This window comes from Lathamus discolor, chromosome 3 (assembly GCF_037157495.1).
Source record: "Lathamus discolor isolate bLatDis1 chromosome 3, bLatDis1.hap1, whole genome shotgun sequence".
Lineage (NCBI taxonomy): Eukaryota > Metazoa > Chordata > Aves > Psittaciformes > Psittacidae > Lathamus > Lathamus discolor.
This window is the reverse complement of record NC_088886.1, coordinates 53,550,484-53,573,058: the sequence shown is the minus strand read 5'-3', so window position 1 is coordinate 53,573,058 and position 22,575 is coordinate 53,550,484. Positions and strand designations below refer to the sequence as shown.

The 22,575-nt window shown below is 39.4% G+C and overlaps 1 protein-coding gene across 2 annotated transcripts in view; it reads left to right on the top strand.

Moving 5' to 3' along the window:
* The window catches only part of VAV3 (vav guanine nucleotide exchange factor 3), a 161,637-nt gene that overhangs the window by 39,260 nt on the left and 99,802 nt on the right, over positions 1-22,575 (top strand). For both annotated transcript variants that reach the window (XM_065675231.1, XM_065675230.1), the window contains exon 3: positions 22,244-22,302. In XM_065675231.1, the coding sequence (XP_065531303.1) occupies positions 22,244-22,302 (59 nt within the window). The remainder of the gene's footprint in view (positions 1-22,243; positions 22,303-22,575) is intronic.

Sequence of the window (22,575 nt, the reverse complement as noted above, 5' to 3'; positions counted from 1 at the left end):
CTTCTCAGGCATTTGTTTATAGATGTGTTTTAAACCTTATTTTTAAACAGGGAATTAATTCCCTGTAGTACTTGCCATACAAGCATTTAGTAACCAAAAGCTGACGGTGAAGCTGACAACAGAACACAAAACTTGCTGAATTTATAAATACTGGTCAAGGTAACACAAATATAAACTATAAATAAAACCAGAAGGCAATAAATGACTGACTTGCAGATGAAGTCCATGTGAATTTTGAAGTGTTTTGTCTGTATCTTTTTTTCTATGATACTGAATTTATTCATGTTTTTTTCCTTCCTTCTTTTGAAAAGCCTGGAGGCTTCCAAAGAGGAAAAACATGACAGTTTTCTGTTAGTCCCACAGATAGCTGGAAGAAGTGGGAAAAGAAGACGAAGTACAATTTAAATAACCTGTTCTGTGCTCTTTCATGCTTGCAATTATTTCTAAGAGAATCCCTCTCCCACTGTGACCTAGATCTCCTGCTTGCTGCCTGGGTTCTCCACTTGTTCTTCTCTGTCTGCTCTGGGACAGAGATTTTGAATCTCAATTGAGATTCAAATGACATAGGCATTATATCACAATGTAAGAATCCAATAGAACATGGCTGCTGCAGTTACCTGGATCTGTTGGTCATTCTGATATTTCCAGTTGTTACATGAAACAGGCTTGACATCAGCCTAAAAAGCCTGTTGCAAATTGTGCTTGCATTTGACATCTCATTAAGATGCAAGATTGGTTTATTTTTTCCCACAGAACTTGTAAAGGCTTGGTCCTTGATTTTTGGACCAATGCACTTCTATTTTCACCATCATTTGTGCAAATTAAATATTCAACTCATATACTGAAGTAAGGCACGGTTGTAGAGTGAAATAATTTACAATTTTTACTCACTTAATGACAGTAGCAGATTAACTTGAGACATTATCTTTGCTAGTTTTAAAATAATAAATTCAGCGACTTTCCTTGCTCTGTTCCAATATAAGAAAGTTACAGAAACTGTGATTACCAAGTTCGTTTTTTTCTCATATTTTTTCCTTAGAATGATTTGAAATAGCTTAATTTCTCTTTCACTGAAAGATACCTCCTAGTCTATATATATTTTATGTACATATATTATATATAAAAAATATAAATATTTAGCTTAAAATATTATTGCAGGGTGTCTGTGCTAAACATGCGCCAAAGAGGTTTAGGCCACTCTTGAACTATACCCAAGAGGTACAAATTGCAAGCTAGGGAGATAGTGGCTTAAACTGTCTTACATGCAGTGTTGTGATTTCCTGTGAAGAGTCAGTTAAGCATGTCTAAACATTCTCCAAGGCTAGTTGCTAATGGCTGGTGGGGTTTGTCGTGGGGTGAAACCTAGGAGCTGTTAGTATGCTGGTGGAAAGCAGGACTGTGGTTTTTCTACTTAGTCTGTAGAGTCACTGTCTTTGTGCAGGCAAGTGGGTGACCACCTGGCAGCTGTTCATGGTTGGCAGTTCTGTCTGAAGCAGAAGTGTACTTGAGTGAAAAGTCCCATGTAATAATGTATTTTCAAAGGCAGTTGAACGTTGCTGTGTGTTTGTTTGTGAGTATTAAAAATTCAGGGTTTGTTAGCCTGAAGAATGCTCTGGTAGTGAGGTTGGTTGTAATCTCATTCACTGTTGTTTCTGTCCAATTTCAAAGTGAAACCTGCAGTGAATGGCTTGCAGCAGGAAAAAACATTTGTGTATTTCATGAAAAGGAAATAGGTATGAATTAATGCGAAATATTTACAAAATGTGTTGGAGGGCTTTTACTTAAACTGTTGGTAACAGGGCTAGAGAGGTATTTGTGTCCTCTTATTTTCCTTTCTCACCCAGTTGTTGCAGTGTTTATTTCAGATGCACAGCTACTGCATGCCTTTAAAAAGGATGGATACTTAAACAGTTTGATAATGAAGAAACAAATCCAGAGAGTGTATTCCAGAACAGTTAACTTGTAAATCTGAAAAGCTTCTGTCATTTGTAGGTGATTGAAATCATAAAGACTACATTGCTGGGAAAATTAATGCAACTTTCTATGCAAAAACTAAGCTATTGAGGGACATAGCTTTTTCTTTTGGTCAGAAAATGTTACAGCAGAAATGCTAGATCTTAGGTATTGGACTGTACATGTTTTTAACTGTGAAGCATGGGATGAGATTTATTTGGAAACATTTTATTAAATGGATTGTTTGTATTTTCATGGCTTCATGAGATTTCAAAGGTGGAAATTGTAGGAATTGGTAGTTGAAAATTGAGGATTTAATTTCCAAAATAGCAATTCAATAACTAAATAATTCATTTTAATGATGAATGTAATAACTGATAATCTTAGGAACCTCTTTAAAACCAGTTATAAATAATGACAGTTGCTCTACAGAAAGTAGCATTATGGAAGAAATTAAAAGTATTGTCAAATAAAATGATTAACAAAAGTGAAATTAAATTACATACTTGAGCTACTGCTAAGCTCTGCAAGTAAATCAGTTCAAATTACAGTTGAAAACTGCTTGTAAAGAGCTTTAGATATGAAGTAGCAGCATTGGTACTCTGCATAATGCAGGGTGGTGCTAAAGAAGCTGACAGAAGTATGCTTTTTGAATTTTTGGAAGGTGCTATTCAGAGTATGTTTATATGCAAATTTTAAGCTTAACAAAATAGAATTACCCAATCAGAGTTGCGCATAGGTCTTTGAAACAAATGGCCAGCCAGGAATAGCTGTGCATTTTTCTCTTGAGGTTACTTTCTTTTGTGCTTAAGATACTTACTTGTCTGTTGTGATTTCTTGTTTCATCCTGTCTCTTGGTCATTGCTGGTTTATTTGAAAAGTACAATGCATATACATATATATATATATACACACATGTTTTGAGATTTAAGCATTTGTGTATATGGTGGCCTTTCTTACAGCTTAATCTGGTATACTAAACGTTGTTGAGTGATGCTGTTCTGGGTTTATTTTGAGACTGAGTTTCAATGTGTTTTTATTTGGGGTGGGTGAGAACCTATCTAAGAGTTTTTCAGCTAGCTAAAAAGAAAGTTTGGACAACCTGGGTACACTGCACAGTAGATGGGCACAGTCTGTGTGACCTGTGGGAAATGATCTGATTAGAAATGTCATATCAGTTTCGAAGTGGTGAGGTCCGCATTTTTGTATATGTGAACTTGGGGCCTGGATATAGACTGCATTATAAGATGGTGTTTCTCAATTTCATGATTTGTGGCAAAATAAAGTTTGTTTAAAGCATGATTGCACCTTAATTAGAAAATGAACATGTTCTTTCTTGGTTTACAAGGTTAGTTTAAACTAGATATTTTTTTTTATTTATTTAATACTATTAACACACTTTAGGATGTAATTTGTGATTTGAAAAAGTGGATTCTATACCAAGCATCTGATTCTCAATAAATAAAAATCACAAAATTGTCTCACTTTATTTTTTCATTTTCCTTATAAAATTAAATTAAATGGAATATGAATTATTTTCTTTTTTTCAGAACATGGGAAAGGCAAAGTAATTTTCTTATGTCTAGCAAGTATTAGATAATATCATCCAAAAGGCAGCAAAAGAGCTCAAATACTGCGAAGTTAAGCAGAACATGTACTTTGATTTTGAACTTTTACAGGGTAATTCACATTTACATTTTCTTTTTTAATGAAGATTTGCCACCCACGTGTGGGTGGCATAAATTTGGAATCTGTAGGATCCACAACCAGCCTGATTTTAAATCTTGGTTTTGTATATATTAGTTAGATTAAGCATCAGTTCAGCAGCACTAAGCATGCTGATGCTGTATGTGGAGTTAAATGGGGTGTGAGAACATAGCTATTCACATTGTAGAGCTTTCAGACATTTCCTCCTGTCTTTCCCTTGTGGAAATGAGTAGTCCACCTGTGCCTTCAGTAGTCTCCTAAATAGTAGGTGCTACTTATAAACATCACGTTAACAAAGCAAGAATCATACCAGGTAGCAGAGCATGTCTCTCCCCATGGTACAAACTCAGAAGAATGGGACATTTATTGGACAACTATTCTGTGACCAAGGTTAAGTGTGTTACTGTTCAGGTCTAGTATGATTTGAAATCTGCCTAGTTTGTGGGGGTTAAGACAAATAGAATGCTTAAGCTAATCATAGAATAGTTAGGGTTGGAAAGGACCTCAAGATCATCTAGTTCCAACCCCCTTTCCATTGGCAGGGACACCTCACCCTAAACCATCTCACCCAAGGCTTCGTCCAACCTGGCCTCGAACACTGCCAGGGATGGAGCACTCACAACCTCTCTGGGCAACCGATTCCAGTGTCTCACCACCCTTACAGGAAAGAATTTCTTTCTTATATCCAATATAAACTTCCCCTGTTTAATTTTTAACCCATTACCCCTTGTCCTGTCACTACAGTCCCTGACGAAGAGTCCCTCCTCAGCATCCTTATAGGCCCCCTTCAGGTACTGGAAGGCTGCTATGAGGTCTTCACGCAGCCTTCTCTTCTCCAGGCTGAACAGCCCCAACTTCCTCAGCCTGTCTTCATACGGGAGGTGCTCCAGTCCCCTGATCATCCTCGTGGCCCTCCTCTGGACTTGTTCCGACAGTTCCATGTCCTTTTTATATTGAGGACACCAGAACTGCACACAGTGCTCCAGGTGAGGCCTCACAAGAGCAGAGTAGAGGGGCAGGGTCACCTCCTTCGACCTGCTGGTCACGCTCCTTTTGATGCAGCCCAACACATGGTTGATTTCTGGGCTGCAAGCGCACACTGCCGGCTCATGTTCATTTTCTCATCGACCAACGCCCCCAAGACCTTCTCTGCAGGGCCGCTCTGAATCTCTTCTTTGCCCAGTCTGTAGCTGTGCCTGGGATTGCTCCGACCCAGGTGTAGGACCTTGCACTTGTCGTGGTTGAACTTCATGAGGTTGGCATCTGCCCACCTCACAAGCATGTCAAGGTCCCTCTGGATGGCATCCCTTCCCTCCAGCATATCAACCGGACCACACAGCTTGGTGTCATCGGCAAACTTGCTGAGGGCGCACTCAATCCCACTGTCCATGTCAGCGGCAAAGATGTTAAACAAGACCGATCCCAACACCGATCCCTGATGGACACCACTCGTTACTGGTCTCCAGCTGGACACTGAGCCATTGACCACAACTCTTTGTGTGCGGCCATCCAGCCAGTTTTTTATCCATCGAGTGGATATTAGCTCATTTGTATAGAAGTTAATGTGGATGATGGTGCATTGGTTTATTGTTTAATTTGGGCACCTGTGCGTAATAACATAGGCACAGTCTGATACTAAAAGACAGGTCTTCAACTCCTACTGCTGAAGTAGATGGGATATGTGGAGGTAAGCCAACTGGGAACGTAGTCTGGATGTTCCTAGTTATGGTGAAAAAATGTGTCCTGTTTAGGAGAGTGAATAAGAGTTAGTGAGCATAAGCTTTTTTTCTGCTTAGGTACATTTTTCTGGGAGTCATGAAAGATGCTTTATTGCATTACTCTGTTGACAAAATCCAAGATGCTATTTAACGAGCGGTTTCCCAGAAGTGAGAAGTGAAGATGAATCCAGGTGCTGGCTTAGAGGCAGCTGTTTTCACAAGCATTTGAGAGGAAGTATTCTTTTGCCAAGTAAAAATAATGTACGCTCAGGTGGAAGTTGAGCAGTTTTCTATGCTAAATCATGAAATTATTTTAATAACTTTTTCAGTCCCCTAATATAATGAGAAATATACTCATTAATAGGTAGTAGATGAAGCTACTCAAGTAAAGTTACTAATACTAGATCTTGTTCTGCTATTTGTGTGCATGTTGAAAACAGTTTGCTCAGTGAAATTGGTCATTCATTTTGGTACGGCATCAAAGTAACTTGCGTGTTCTTGCATGTTTACAATGCAAAGGTCTGGGTATGTAAGGGAATTCTGCTACAAATTTGTTTCATAATGTTAAGTGAAACGTTAAAGCAAGGTCAGCATTTTCAGCAAAGTGTCGTGACTTGGTACCTTTGCATCAAAGCTGCTCAGCTAGTAGTGAAGAATCTGTCTGTCAGTGTGTCTCAGACCTTACGATCTATCTATGTTGGTTCACTTGGTGGACTAATTTCTTAAGGGAAAAATCTCCTTGTTGTGAAGCTTCTCATATGGCCAGAGGAGCCTTTAGCTAGCAAGGCAATGAATCCTGTCAGAAGCCCACTTTCTTGCCTGCTCTGTTAGAAGTTAATAAGTTGTAGTAGGCTTCTGACGATGGAGACCATGTGGTGGTGCATGTTCAAAGTGTTACAGACAGGGGGAACCTAAGTATATTAGTAATCAAAAATCCACTGAAAAAATTAAACTTGTACTGCAGTAGCCTGGCCTGTTTGTTACATATGTAAAACTAAATTTTGACTGAGAAGTAGACCTTCCTCTTAATACAAAATAGGTACAATCTGTTGCAATGGTCTTAAACCTCTTTAAATCCTTTTCTTAAATCTTAAACGCTTTTTTTCCATAATCTACAGTACAAGTGATACCAAAAAGTGTTATATTAGAGTGGTTTTAACGGTTATGTCATTCTTGAACATCATTAATTAAAATTTCCTAAAGTTAAATCTAACTTGAGAACAAATACTGTACCTTGTACTGAGCTGATCCACACACATCACAAAATCTATGCTTTGTGTGCTGCACATGCTGAGCTACAGGAACGGTATTAATATAGCTAATGAAGAGTCATACATTAACATTTTTGTTCCTTTCTGTGGAAAACATGAAGCATCTTTTTTGGAAACAAATTAACATTGAAGGAACAGTGACTTTCATTATTCTCATTTTAGAATCATTTTATATTTCACTTGCTTTCCAGGGTTGGTTTCAGCTTATTTATCTTGTTTCCTAGTTTTTGAGATGATGTTACTGTCATCTCAAACCATTTCAGAAGCTGACAATATTCCTTTCCTAGAATATTTCTCTTCTTCCATTGCTTCACTCTCCCTCCACCAATGTTCTTTTTCACATCTCTCACCTCCTGACACCTCTCATCTTTCTCCGAACTTCTCTCTCCCTAATTCTTCTCACTTCACTGCTGTCTGAACATTATATTTCATGCATCTGTCTCAGTTTAGCATTGCTTTATTGCAATTTTTGAAATACTGTTTCATCCCTGAAGCCTCTATTTTTGGTATGAAGGGAATTTCTATGCTGTTCGAAATATCTGAACAGTAGAATTAGTGCTTGTCAAGTAAAAAGGGAAATATATTGAGAGACACAATTTGAAGAAACATTACCATTAACACTGAATAAACTGCAAGCACTTGTTTTTAACAGCTTCTTTGAAATGTTGGTATTGAGGCTGTTTTGGTCACTTTGTTTAGCATTTATCAACTTGTGTACGTTTTAGCTGATCTCTGGTTTAGATTTGAAGTTTGATATTGAAAAATGGAAAAGGTGGAGGTTTAACTCTAGATAGGTAGCTACTGGACATGAAACTTGAAGATACTTGCTCCCAACCTGTGGTTATAGTGAAACTCAGGAATTTTGTTGCTGACCGGAAGAAAGGTTTAGCTATTGGAATTATTCTCCAACACCACCCCCTCTGCCCAGGGCAGTTGACCCATGAAAATTTACTTCTCTTTACCACAGCTGTTGCTTTGCAATGAGGCCATAGCACCTATGACAAACTACTAGGAGCATATTGGTATCACATTAAGTTTTTCTTTCATATTGTATGTTAGATTGAACCAGAGCACTTAAGCAAGGTTTGTTGGTTGCAGTGTACTTTAACCCAGTTTTATCTCCCCAAAATGATTTTACGCATTGACTGCAAAAGATGTGGGAGCCTGTTGTTTGTTAAGGCATGGCCACTTCTTGTAGTTTATTCTTGTTTAGGACAGAGAATAGTTTTCAGCATTACTCATGGTGTGTTATCTAGGTGCATCTGCTCACCTGCAGATGATCTTGTGTTTACTCGCTGTTAAGCCTTTACTAAGATTGACTGTAAGGTACTAAATAACAGGCTGGATATTGTGCTTGGTTTGGACACACTTTATTGGACTGAAATGCCCAAGAATTTTATTGAATTCCTATGTGCTACTGGTGTTTTTGTCATGAATAATTAGGACTGAAGTTGGCCTTAGAAGATGTTTTATAACCTGTTACCAATCTGGGATGTGTTCAGTCATGTGCCTTTTCACAAATGCTTTTAAGCACAAATTCAAACAAATTATTTAGAAATGCTTATGAACCCTGCAGAGTAAAAGTGGGGTATAGTCTTAGGCACTCTAAGAGGCAATAGTAATGTCAGAAGTTACTGCTTCTTTGGTGTGCTTTCTTTGTCATGCCAGCATACTTGTTGGTGCACCTGAGCTGGGAAATAAGCAGAGGAGATCATCTGCTATTTCAGGAAATCAGTCCCTCCCTCTGTTTCTGCATATCAATTCTCTGATGTAATTTATGACATGACCATGCTAACAGTTGGATTAGCACAGCTAAAACAGTAGGAAACTGAAGTGCAGGGCAGAAACAAGTAGATGAAGAGCATAAGGCAGAGGACAGAAATTTCTGAAGTCAATAGTAAAACACTAAGAAACATCTTAATGTTATAAATAACTAAATGGGAAATGATAGGTATCTGTGGTTAGCTCTTATTTATCACAGTATCTGCATCTAAAGTACCTACTATGATGCCTATCACATACTTGAACTCAAAATCTTTCAGATCTCCAGACAGGTGAAAACTGAGGAGCAAGTCCCTATCTGAAGGGTATCTCATATGAGTCACTTAACATTGTTAGATGCATTAAAAAGAAATTTGATTCCTCTCTGCAATTTAGGGTCTGGTGCTGTAGTTCTTGGATTAGTATCAGACTTGTTGGCTGCCTTGCATCTTCAGATATTGATGCAGCAGAAGAATAAAGCTTTCTTCAAAATAATACTTAAAGATTTTTTTTCCTTTTCCATGAAATACAAACAGTGCCTGAAACCCAGTAGTTGTAATAAAGCATCCATGAATCCCCCCCACTTCCCCTGAAAAATAGCAGCAAGCATTAGAGCAAATACTGCTTTCCTTAACTAGAGATGACATCGTGTCATACAGTGTCAAGTGCTTAAGTTGTACCTCTGTTTTATGTCTGGGGGGAGGACTTTGGACATGACAAACCAAGAACATAGAGTTGTTAAAAGATCCAAATCTGACTTTTTGTTTTTTGTATTATAGGCATAACACCAAATATGATGTTATGCCTGGTATGGGGACTTTTTGATCTTATGCAATGATTCTCACATTAAAATACTTTTGTTTTGCTTGTATTCAAATACTTTTATGCATTGTTTTACAATGTTAATAGGTGGCTGGCTTGGAAAGAAGCATTGACCTAGATAGATGTGTGTTTTAGATAAAATCAAAAATTAAAAAAAAAAAAAAACAAAAAAAGAAAAGGAAATTTTGAAAGAACTACCCTTAAGTGTCCTGCTTGTTTTCTGTGTTCTAACTGATCTTTTAGAAGGTAAGCTCTCTGAAGTCTGTCTAGCTTAATTTTGTCATAGGCTGCATCAGTGTCACTGCAAAGGAGGATATGATGTCAGACACTGTCTAGGAAGTTGTATTTTGTAGGTTATCACTGTTAAGCACAAATGTATTAGAAACATAACAGAAAAATAAATCCCTATTTTCTTTGTCTGTGCAGTTCTGCAGTGGCATTATGGAAGTGCAGTCCTCTTTCTGAGGGGAAAAGTATAAATATAATTAATAAAACTTGCAAGTTACTACATGTTCAAGGGAATAAAGCAAAAGAATTAAGCAGTAACAAAAAAAATCAGTTTTGCTCATTAGTTAAAATTAGTTTTCATTTCGTACTTTTCTGTGTAAGGTTCTAGTTCAAGAATTAGGTACAACCATAATGAAAATGTAAATCTCACTTTCTATTTACTTTCACTACTGTAAGTATAGTTATATTTTTTTTATCTAAATGAACAGATGATTGTGAAGAAAACCAAACACCTGTTCTTATCAGGTTTCTATAAAGGAAATTGATAGTATTGCCATTCCCATTGCAGAATGCCTTCTCAAGTTGATACTTGAGAAGACTTCTTTATCCTGTATCAAAGATGATGATCTTTAAAATAAGAGTGGAAGATAGTGAAAGTGAGTCATGCCACCCTGTGTGCTGTATATCTTTTGTAGGGCTGAAGGTAAGTGCATTGCTTTTCCAATGGACTGATCCATTCCCTGTAGAGTGAGAGGCTCGAAAGATAGCCTAGGGCTTTTGTAAGCCACGGTAAGAGAGCTGGAGAGTAATTGCATCAAAGAGAACAGCTCACTTCCCTTCCCACTGCTCACTCTAGCAGGGTAAATTTATCTCTGAGAACGACGGGGCATAACAGTATGTGTTTACGCCTCATAAATGTTGTGTTCTGGAGTAAATTGACTTGGTACCACTCAGCAAAGCTAGAGCAAAGATCTAGCTGAATTTATATAGACAATGGTTAAAGTAAATTTAGAAAAGGGAGAAGTGTGGCAGTGACTACTTCACTCAAGACCGGAAGAGGAAGATCTCCCTTCCCTCTGCTTTTAGCAGAAAAGAAGAAAAAAAAGCTCCATTGTGCAGTCTTCTTTAAGTATCCTTTTTGTTAATATCACAACTGCAAGGAATCAGTTTAAATATTAAAGTGAAATAATACAGTGGGAGTGAAGAAACCACATTTCACTTGAACTACAGGATGCACACCTAAAACAATATTTTTGAGGTGCAATCAATAATGAATATGAAAACACTCGTTTCCTTCTAAAACATTCGTGAGCTAATTTTAAGCATCCAAGGTCAAGAACACCCAAAATGCATGCAGAGTGTACAGACTGGTGATGGAAGTTTAGAGGGTTTGCCTCTTCTTGTCAAACATGTAAAAATAGTCTTTAAAAGTCTGTTAAAGGACAGTGGCAAAAGAAATGTAACTTTGAAAACCACACAGCATTCATTTATGTCTATTTCTATCTAAAATGTAATAAATGCATCAGAAAAGACAAAATCCTATTTGGTTCTCAGTCTTTCAAAAGGATACTACACTTGAACACTGTAGATAGCAGCATGAGTGCCTTAAAGTGCTTTGCTTATATCATGGCAGTGCTTGAAGTTAGGTTTCATTTTTTAAGCAACATCTAAAAAGCCTCAATGAACTCTGAACAAGAAACCAAACATCCAGACCCAGCCCCCCCAGAAGGGACGGTGAGGGCTGGAAGGTATTCACAGAACCAAAACCACAGAGCTGCAGACAGGAAGCGGCTGCAACACTCCCCTAGTTCTTGCTTTGGTGAGGTACTTGGCCTTTTGGACAAAATGAACCAAGAGATTAACAGGACCATGCTGCCTATGCAGTTGGGACTTTTCAGTTCTTTCTAAGAGTAGAACTGTGTAGGGAGCCTTCTATGATCTTGGGCTATCAACTGTAGCATTGTTATTGACCTAAAGTTTTAAAAGTGGGATTTCAATGCATACACATTTATGTCCATAATTGGATACTGGTGATTAAAGACCTGCTCATTATAGTCCTAGTAATACAGCATTGAGTTTTACAAATTCCTGGACAGCATTCAGTTTTGCTTCTCTCTCCTTTGTTTGTCTGTAAGTAATGCTCATGAGTCGTGTGTGCAGTCCTGCGTAGTCATGTCTGACAGCCCCACTATTCCAGTTCAGGAGTTTGTATGATCAGAGTTATCACTCAGAAAAAATGTTCAGCATGTTCAGTGAGCAAAAAGGGTGGAGGAGCGGTTTGGTTAATGACGGATCCAACCTGCCCTTAGTTGTTGTTGGAAGCTACATTTATGCTTTTGTTATAACTACTGTCCTAGAGAAAAGTGCTATAGATGTGAAAAGAAAACAACAGAACCCTTCAGTTTTGGCTGTTTCTAACTTAATGTCAGATGTTTCACTTTTAGTAAGGGGGAAAATATGCCCAGCCTTAACTTGTCCTCTTACATCTTCCAAAGTGTTTTTTAAAAACTGTGTTATTCTGTCTCTCTGGCTCTGTTTGCCTTCCTGGTGCCAAACTGCCCTCTTCCTGCCTCACCTCTCCTTTCCAGGCTTTGGAGAAAATGTAGCATCTTTTGCAGTTGTTGATTCCCCAGGGCTTTTGATGTGCCAGCAGTTTGCATCTCTGTAGTTAGCTTATCTACAGACTGAAAGAGGCAACACCCAAGAGGTTTTTTGTCTTGGCTATTTTTTTTTTAAGTATGGAGAAAAACATTCCTGACATTTAATCCGTGAAGGCACTGTGGAGAGACACTGGAGAAAATGGATGCAAATGAGACCTCCCTAGGGCAATGTATGCATGGCAAGGGTTTTGCATGCTCCGAGCAGGCAGGATTTCCCCCAGCTGCACCTCTGTGGTCTCCCTCCTGTCTCAGCTGGGAGCTGGGGCTCTCTGTAAGGAGGAAGGGCATTAGACTGTCAAAACCAGCTTGTGCAGCAGTGATGTTACCCTTGCTGCCTCTGCATGAAAGCGTTTGGCACCTGGTTTCAAACTGTGCTTCGGAGTTGCTGGCAGGCTTCTGTCAGTCACAAAAAACTTGGCTCGGGGTTGTGAATTTCTCTGCCATGGTTCCGATGGACAGTTGGGCTGTTTTCCTTACTGCCACTATGCCAGAGCTAAGCCTTGATGGTAAAGAAGGCTGGAGTAGTCCTCATGTATTTCCTGAGGATATAGTTCAGTGGAAATGGAAGAATGGCAAGAGAAGCCATGATTGGTGTAGGTGAAGGTGACATCAGTGAGGAAACAGGCAGCATCCTGCAGGTGGTGATGACCCCTGTGGAAAAAAAGTTTATGACTGTCCTTTGAATTGCAGCTATTGGTGTCCTATGCCTAAAGCTTGGATTTCGTTATTTGACTGAAATGAAAATCAGGACATCACTATACAACTAGATGTGAAAGTTTGTGTAATCAAAACCAGACTTAGATTTTTATCTTCTGCTGGAGGTCTGCAGACTGTTGTGTTTCTAAGGACATGTTGGTGTGGATGCCAAGGCTGTAAATTCTCTTTGATGCGTTTGTGTCTGTATGACTTGGACACTTCAATGTATGCCATAGTAGTATTTATTAGAGGCATATTTGCAGAGCTGGTATTTGAAATTTGCTTTTTGGTTTCAAGGATTTTTTAGAGGTGCCATTATGTGAAATTCAGGGTTTGCTTTTAGCCCTCCCTCTCCACCCCCTTTCATTTTAATGACTTTTCATTCATTTTGCCTTTCTTGAAAAGGCCTCATCTTTTCTCTTTCCCCAGAGGCTTGTGGTTTGATTAAAACTAACCTGAACCAACACAGAGTACTGACATGATACCAGAACAAGGCACATGGAGTGAAAATGTTTGATTTAACTTAGAAACACCCTTTACTTGGAATAATATGCTCATTAGATCAGTAGCAGTGTAATCATCCTGGAGTTGTCTGGCTACATGTCTTTTTGTGTCTGTCAGCCAAGTTAAATGTAAATCTAACTGTTCCTAGAGATCTTTTGGTTCAAAAGTTAATGATGGATTACAGTAAAATATTCAGATATGTTCTCTTTGTCCTCCACCCCATGCTAAGTCAAGTATTGATCCAGGGTTGTCTGGGGCCTGGTAAGGTACACGGTACCACGAGAAACCTTCTTTATGCGAGTCATTTGAAGATACATTTAAGTATAGCAATTTTATCTCTAAATGACAGAAACGCACAATAATGGTTTATCCTTTTCTCTTCCCCCCACTTATCTCCAATCTGAGGTATGAGTGAAAATAGCTTAATGAAAACTCACTCAGCATGTTGGCATGAGTAGCAGTTCTGTCTTTGAAGTATCCTGAACGTGAGACACTTTGAATGGCCTCGTAAGAGCCTTACCCTGGTGATCCAGAGCATCTATGCCTTTGTTTTCTCTAGGAACATTGGATTTCTGTTTGCATTAGCTGTTTGTTTTTCATAATCAGCCTTGAACTCTGGGCAATGTTTTGTATATGCAGATAATTAACATGTGCACATAGATATCTCAAGACTCTCTAAAAGTTCTGGAGTTAATTTCTCCTACTAAATCAAGCCATTTGGTATTTGTTATATCAAAACCAATATGCTTTTCTTCCAGTTAAAATTTTCAGGTTATGAAGTGGGGAAAACACACAAAATGTAATGTAGCTTTGATAAGTAGTCTTATATGTAAGTATGTGTAACCATTTTATATTCACGGTTGCCTTGCTGATTGTCTTGGTTTAAGCCCGGTCAGTAACTGAGTACCACGTAGCCGTTCACTCGCTCTCCCCGTTTCCTCCCCCCACTCCTGGAGGGATGGGGAGGAGAATCGAGAGAATGTAACCCCCACGGGTTGCGATAAGAACAGTCCAGTAACTAAGGTATAATACAAACCACTACTGCTACCACCAATGATAATAATGATAAGGGAAATAACAAGGGAAGCGAATACAACCTCTCATCACCCACCGACTGATACCCAGCCCAACCCCAGCAGTGATCTAGCACTTCCAGGTAACTGCCCCCAGTTCTACATCCTGGGCATGACATGCTGTGGTATGGAATACCTCTTTGGTTAGTTTGGGTCAGGTGTCCTGTCTCTGCTTCTTCCTGGCATCCCCTCCTCCCAGGCAGAGCATGAGACTCAGAAACTCCTTGATCAGACTAAACATTACTGACCAGCAACCAAAAGCATCGGTGTTATCAGTGCTGTTCCCAGGCTGAAAGTCAAAAACACAGCGCTGCACCAGCTACTAAGAAGGAGAAAAATGACTGCTACTGCTGAACCCAGGACACTGATAAACTTTACTTTGAAACCACTTGGGAGCTCAGGTAAAATGGAATGTTGTATTTCTTTTGTGTAAGACACAATGTATTAAATGAACATATGCCTTCTCTCCTAGTGGAATTTCTGAGTGTCCTCCAGAATGTCTTTGAAGGAACTGATTCTTGAAATTATAATGGTTAATGGTATTGATATTGTAAGCAAAAGTGGGGGATGTTAGGATTTTGTCAAGCAAGGAACAACATCTTTTCTGAATAACAAAATACAGGTAGACTCACTTCTCTGAGAAAGCAAATAGTAAGTCTGTAGTTTCTTTTGAGATGGTGGTACCTAAACCAGTCTCATGCAGCCATTAGGTTCTCATCACGCATAGACCTTAGCCTGAAACAAGTTACATCTACATGCAAACCAGGTGTTATTTTTAAATGGTATTTATACTGATAGACTTTTAAAATTACTGAAATTCAGCCAAAGTCAGTTAGTGAGGGGGCATGTTGGGCATGTCATTAGAATCTAAAGTTTTCTTGAACTTGAGTGCTAAAGGTGAGTCCTCTAACCTCAGAGACTGGAATGGGGGCAGACCATAGCCAAGGAGGTTACCAGCTCTGTGAAGGATTAATTTTCCTTTATGATTGAAGACTATTTCCTCCCCTCCCCCCCCACCCTCCGCCTCCCCCTGAAAAAAAATAAAATTGATGAAGTAAAATAAGACCTGTTTGGGAAGAAACCTATGTGCATGTATCAACAAAGTAGCGTGCCAAAAAGTAGGTTGGTATTGGAAATATTTTTTATTGGCAGATAACTGATCTATGTTATGCTTATCTGTCTCTGTCTATTTGCAAAATCTGTTTCTATGTACCTGCTAAAAAATTCACTTCAAGGGAGGAAGTAAAGTGAAGTTTTCAACAAAATGCAATCCTCAATTACTAAGCTAGATGCCCAGATTGTGAAAGCTGACTTGACATGTGGTATATGTATTCCTGGTGACTTCTACTGTGTATCAGAAAAACATATCCTGATTTTGGTGTATATATGCAAACAACTGCTTTGAGGATCTAAACCACAAGTGAGTCTTTCTAGGTTTTATTGGCATAAACTATGAAACTGATGATGCCATTGGTATTGTTGATCTCTTAATGTTTTCAGTTTAGATAAGCATCTGAAATATAAATGTGACAGCAGCTGTCAATAGCAAGGAAATGTTGCCTGTTTGGGGAGACAGTGACTTGCAAAATGATGTACTTTTTGTTTCTTCTAAAAGTGGAAAAGTATGTTTAAAATATACTTTGTTCTTGAACTGAATGATTTGCAAGTTTTCAAACTCAGACACACCACTGCTATGGAAAGAAGTAAAATAGTCCCTCTAGTGTACTGCTGCTGTAAGTATGCTTAAGACTGTCTGATGTGATTGAAGATTATGGCTGCAGAAAATTGCAAAGTAGCATTTTGGCCAGGGAAATGAAAGTGCTTACATGAACTGAACAGTCTAACCTACAAAAGTAAGTGAAGTAAAGCAACAATAAATGCCAAGCAAATGAAGTTTTGCTGTAGGAGTAATTCATGAAGTAAAAAGTTAGTGTAGTGCAAGACTGTTGTATTGCCTGATGCACGAGTGAGGAACAGAGCCATTTGCCAGGGTGTGGGCTGAATTGTGGTTCCTCTTGCAGGGCAGTAGACTTGAATTTCATGTCACGTTTTGCATAAACTGGCTATATACTGAAAAAAAGAACTTGGATGTTCGCATCATCTTAAAGTGAGTGTGGCTTTGATGTGACTTCTAAAGACTTGCTTAACCTCTGACAGCATTAGTCAGTGCAAAAGAGCTATATTGAGGTGGATGCAGGTGGTGTATCTTCGTTTTATGTCTAAAAGTCTCTTGCTAACATCTCTGAGTTTGAGCTGTGTTGTAAGAGAGTCATAGAGTTAGTGAGTTTTCAAATGTGAAGAAATGCAGTTGTTGCAGGATGTTTTGGAATATAAATGTTTCTTTTTTTCACATGTGGTAGCTGGCTGGAACATAAACACGAGTCTTGGTATATAGTTTCAATGCCTGCTTCTGTTCAGAGTGTGTGTGTGCAAAGGCCCTACAACCTTTTGTGCATCTGTTTGTTGGAGAGCAGAGGCAGCCACAGAAGCCCAGTTGTTTTGGACTTCGGATAAGCAAAGAGTGCTCTTTTGCACTCAAGATTAAGTTGAGCCTCATTCAAAGGTACAGGAGCATCTGCTGGAATCCTTGCTGCGGAATAGAACTGGTCAGTCATTTAGGCTTCAGTGGGTAAAATGATTTAAGGCTCCACTGAAAGAAAGAGAGCAAGGCAGAAAAAAAGGCACATGAAAAGCACTAAATTGAATGTTATGGACTGCACTGTATGGTGCACTGTAATTTTGGAGTTCAGAATTGCTCTGTATTATAGCTTCCTTCACATAAACTGCATAGAGCTTCAAACTAGTACTGTTCTGAAAAACTCCCAAGTCAGTTTGTTCAAAAACAGATATTTTGGTGGGGTTAGTTTGATTGTTTTGATGAATGTTTACTGAATCTCTGTTTTTCTGACAACTACAAACAAGACTTAGAAATTTGGAAATTCTAAAGCCTTCCTATAGCGGGTCAGAATCTAAGAGCTTCAATTCTACGTGGAAGAAATTTGCTCCAATTCATGTTGGAGCAAATACATTTGCACGTATGTGATGTCAAAATAATGTGGTGACCAGAAGTAATAGTTCCACATACTATTATTTGTGTGAGTGTTCCTGACATTTTCTTAGAATTCTTTAAGGAAACTAAAAAGCAAAGTAAATTCCCCCTCAGTAGAAACTGTTCTGTTTCTTGACAGAGCACTGTTCTGCTTTAATAAGACTCATCAATGAGTAAGCATTGCCTTCTATTTTGTGGAAGTTGTGTCTGTTTTCAGTTATGTATTTTAATCTTAAACGCACACTGTGGTTGTTAATGGTCATAGGTTTTGGACTGTTTTGTTTTGAAGCAGAAGAATAGTGATCTCTGCCCATTACCTTTTCTCTATTGTGATGTCAGAATGGCCACACTTAAGTACTTCTGCAGAACGCTGTGTGTATCTGATGAGATACTGACGGTTGTCATGGTGGTTGCCAATTTCTTCTTTGTAGATTATCCAGTGTTTCATTTTTTCTTGTTGGCTTCTTAGCACATGAGTTTGTTCTTCCTGCAGTGCCAGACCATTTCCATTGTAAGAGCAGTTAAAATTCTTAGTAGAATCGTAGAATCATAGAATAGTTAGGGTTGGAAAGGACCTCAAGATCATCTAGTCCCAAACTCCATTATGGGCAGGGACACCTCACACTAAACCATCTCACCCAAGGCTTCGTCCAGCCTGGCCTCGAACACTGCCAGGGATGGAGCACTCACAACCTCTCTGGGCAACCCATTCCAGTGCCTCACCACCCTTACAGGAAAGAATTTCTTCCTTATATCCAATCTAAACTTCCCCTGTTTAAGTTTTAACCCATTACCCCTTGTCCTGTCACTACAGTCCCTGATTAAGAGTCCCTCCCCAGCATCCCTATAGGCCCCCTTCAGATACTGGAAGGCAGCTATGAGGTCTCCACGTAGTCTTCTCTTCTCCAGGCTGAACAGCCCCAACTTCCTCAGCCTGTCTTCATACGGGAGGTGCTCCAGTCCCCTGATCATCCTCGTGGCCCTCCTCTGGCCTTGTTCCGACAGTTCCATGTTCTTTTTATGTTGAGGACACCAGAACTGCACACAATACTCCAGGTGAGGTCTCACAAGAGCAGAGGGGCAGGATCACCTCCTTTGACCTGTTGGTCACACTCCTTTTGATTCAGCCCAACACATGGTTGATTTCTGGGCTGCAAGCGCACACTGAAGCCGGCTCATGTTCATTTTCTCATCGACCAGCACCCCCAAATCCTTCTCTGCAGGGCCGCTCTGAATCTCTTCTTTGCCCAGTCTGTAGCTGTGCCTGGGATTGCTCCGACCCAGGTGTAGGACCTTGCACTTGTCGTGGTTGAACTTCATGAGGTTGGCATCTGCCCACCTCACAAGCGTGTCAAGGTCCCTCTGGATGGCATCCCTTCCCTCCAGCATATCAACTGGACCACACGGCTTGGTGTCATTGGCAAACTTGCTGAGGGCGCACTCAATCCCACTGTCCATGTCGGCGATGAAGATGTTAAACAAGACCGATCCCAACACCGATCCCTGATGGACACCACTCGTTACTGGTCTCCAGCTGGACATTGAGCCATTGACTGCAACTGTTTGCATGCGGCCATCCAGCCAGTTCTTTATCCACCAAGTGGTCCATCCATCAAATAGATATCTCTCCAATTTAGAGACAAGGGTGTCGTGTGGGACAGTGTCAAACGCTTTGCACAAGTCCAGGTAGATGACATCAGCTGCTCTACCCCTGTCCATCAGTTCTGTAGCCCCATCATAGAAGGCCACCAAATTGGTCAGGCAGGATTTCCCCTTAGTGAAGCCATGCTGGCTGTCACCAAGCACCTTGTTGTTTTTCATGTGCCTTAGCATGCCTTCAAGGAGAATCTGCTCCAAGATTTTGCTGGGCACAGAGGTGAGACTGACTGGTCTGTAATTCCCCGGGTATTCCATTTTCCCCTTCTTGAAAATGGGGGTTATATTTCCCTTTTTCCAGTCGTCAGGAACTTCACCTGACTGCCATGATTTTTCAAATATGATGGCCAGTGGCTTAGCAACTTCATTCGACAGCTCTTTCAGGACCCGTGGATGGATTTCACCAGGTCCCATGGACTTGTGCACGTTCAAGTTTTTAAGATGGTCTCGAACCGGATCCTCTCCTACAGTGGGCCCAAAGTCTTCATTCTCACAGTCCCTGCATCTGCCTTGCAAGACTTGGGTGGTGCAGTCAGAGCCTTTGCCAGTGAAGACCGAGGCAGAGAAGTCATTCAGAACCTCAGCCTTCTCCAAATCTTCTGTAGCCAGTTCTCCCGATAGCTTCCAGAGGAGGCCTACGTTGTCCCTAGTCTGTTTTTTATTCACTACATACTTACAGAATCCCTTCCTGTTATCCTTAACATCCGTGGCCAAGTTTAATTCTAACTGGGCCTTAGCCTTCCTAACCTGGTCCCTAGCTTCCCGGACAACATCCCTGTACTCTTCCCAGGCCACCTGTCCTTGCTTCCATTTTATATAAGCCTCTTTTTTCCTTCGATTTTTTCTCAGCAGCTCCTTATCCATCCAAGGAGGTCTCCTGGCCCTCCTGCTGCACTTCCTTCTAGTTGGGGTAGTAGTCTTCTGTTGTCTCTAGTCCTATAGTTGCTTTCTCTTTCTGTGTATGCATGCTCTCATAAACACTTCTCTGTCTTCCTCTGTGTGTGGGGTCCCATCCACCCCCCGTCCCTGAAGCTGTCATATCAGTTTCTGATGGTTTTTGTATTCTTTTTAATTTATAAGCCTTGCTTTTGTTTGTATTCAAATTGTAGCTGTAACATGTAGTTTAGAGGTACATTGCTAAGTCATCTTCCTAAAATTAATATTATATTCTGTTTTTTTGTAAAGAACATTTTTTGTGTTATCTTGAAGCATGTGAAGAGTAAGAAATACTTCTACTGGGTTTGATTGTTCTAGACAAGTGCGAATCCTTCTAAGGAAAAGGGTTTGTGTGGGCGGAATAGTTTGCAAAAGATTTTCTGTGTGCTGGAAAGTAACATGTTGGAACAAGAAGGGGATGTTTAGTTCACCAGACTTGCCCATGTCTGTTGCAATAATCATTAAACGTCTTCTCCTATGATTTTGCCAATCAGTTTTCACCCGTATGTCAGGACAGATAATTTTTTTTGCTAGCTACTGAATTTTCAGCTAACTTCCCATACTTGTCTCATGCAGTTTAGCAGTCCTTGCAGTCCTGCACTGGGATTCTTGCAGGTGTGCAGAGGCAAGTTCTTTTCTGGTGCAGAAACCAGAACTCCCCTGCAAAAGCAAGGCTCTTTACAGGAGTATTTTTTTCCACTTTTTGACCTTTTGACTACACAAAATATTTTTTAATTTTATGGTTTATACTATCATCTTTTATTCACAATTTCTGAAACTTATTCTAGGCTGTTTTGCAGTTCTGTTCATGGGAAATTGATGTGTCTGCAACTTTGATTATGCTCATAGCATATTCATTTGCTTTTATTATTTGAATTTTCTGTAAGGCAAAACCAGATTTTGTGTGACAATAACTTTTACAGCAGCTTACATAAACTTAAAATGTTCCTTTCACAGAAGCAGTAAAACTTAGTTCATTCTGATTTTCTTTCCTTATTTGCATGAAGTCTGGTTCACTTTAGAGACTTTGTAACTTTAGTTTAAGCTCTCTAGTTGGCAATTAGTCTCTGTAGTTTTTACTTTGTCATTCTCCTGTGTAAGAATTTCATTGTCCTTCCTTTGAGAGACGTACTGTTAACTCTGTGTTTTATGGTCACGTTAGTCTTCTCATTAGAACTTGAAAAATAAACATTTTGAATTGCAGAGGTTATTCCCAAATTCCCACGGAATATAGAATTTCTATAATGAATTTTGATACTACTGAAATGAGATCTCACTTCAGCTTAATATGGATTTTAAGTTGTGAAGACCCAGTCTGAAACTTCTGTGGAGTTCATGGGAACCTTGTAATTGGGAATATGGAATTCAGACGGGGTGTAATTTTAACACTTCTTCTCTTTCTAGCAAATAAGACTTGACTATATGGTAGTACTCAAATGAATAGAAAATACTCGTACGAATTGGTCTTATATTACTATAGCTGATGGCAAAATTAACTCCATATGTGTGATCGTATGTACATGTATTATACCCTCCCTAATGTTCTCCCTCTCTTCTGTATAACCTTGAGCACTTAAAACAGGTGTTTTCTTAAAATAAGGTCTTCCAGACTACTGCTGCCCTCTAAAAACATGCAAAGCTTATGGGCTCAAATGGGCAGCTTCTTTTAACTGGTTAATCAGACATTGCCTTTCTTTGGCAGGCGGTCCTGGAGAGGTAGCTTTCTGTGATTTGACATTTGGCTCCCTCTTCTGGCTATTGTTTGGAAAAGCCTAAAATTAATACTTTCGGATTTTCTTTCTGGAGGTACAATAAAAAAAGAAATCTTCAGAACAATCTGTAAGATAAAATTTTATTACAGTTCCATCCATCTCCAGTTGAAAATTGTATGTTTGATTTGTGACAAAAATATCTGGTTTAAAATCTGCATAAATTGGCTTTTAATTATGCTGAAACTTATAAATAAGAGAATTTCCCTTTTCCTCTCTTAATGCTTCCATCGCATCACCCAGTACAAAAACACTGATGATCAGATCATTGGAAATATGTGAAAATTCAGTGCACTCAGTTTTTGACACAGCCATATTCTGTGTCTGTTTTATATAGTTTGGTGTGAAACGCTGTTGTTGATAATCAAAAAATTGAGACCAAAAGGTTTTATTGCTTCTGTTCTACAACTAATCATGTCTTCTGTTTCCTTCTTCTCCAGGTGATAGAAACACTTTCAAAACTTTCTCGCACTCCTATTGCGTTAGGCACAGGAATAAGGTATGTTATTGCCCTAGGGAATGGTGGGAAAAATGCTTCTTGGATGATGCTCCTCAGAAAAATTGTTAGAGGCAGTGCAGGCAGTGTTCCCCAATAAGAACTTTTCTGGTTAGCTAAGGCTTCGGACCTCTGAGGAGCCCAGAAGGTGTTTTCTACCTCTGATATGCGTACTGAAGTGCCTGAACTACGTTTACTTCTTGTACTGAAGCATGAAGTGAACAAACAGTATTACATAAGTTGTATGATAATCGTGACACATTGATCATAAGTCAG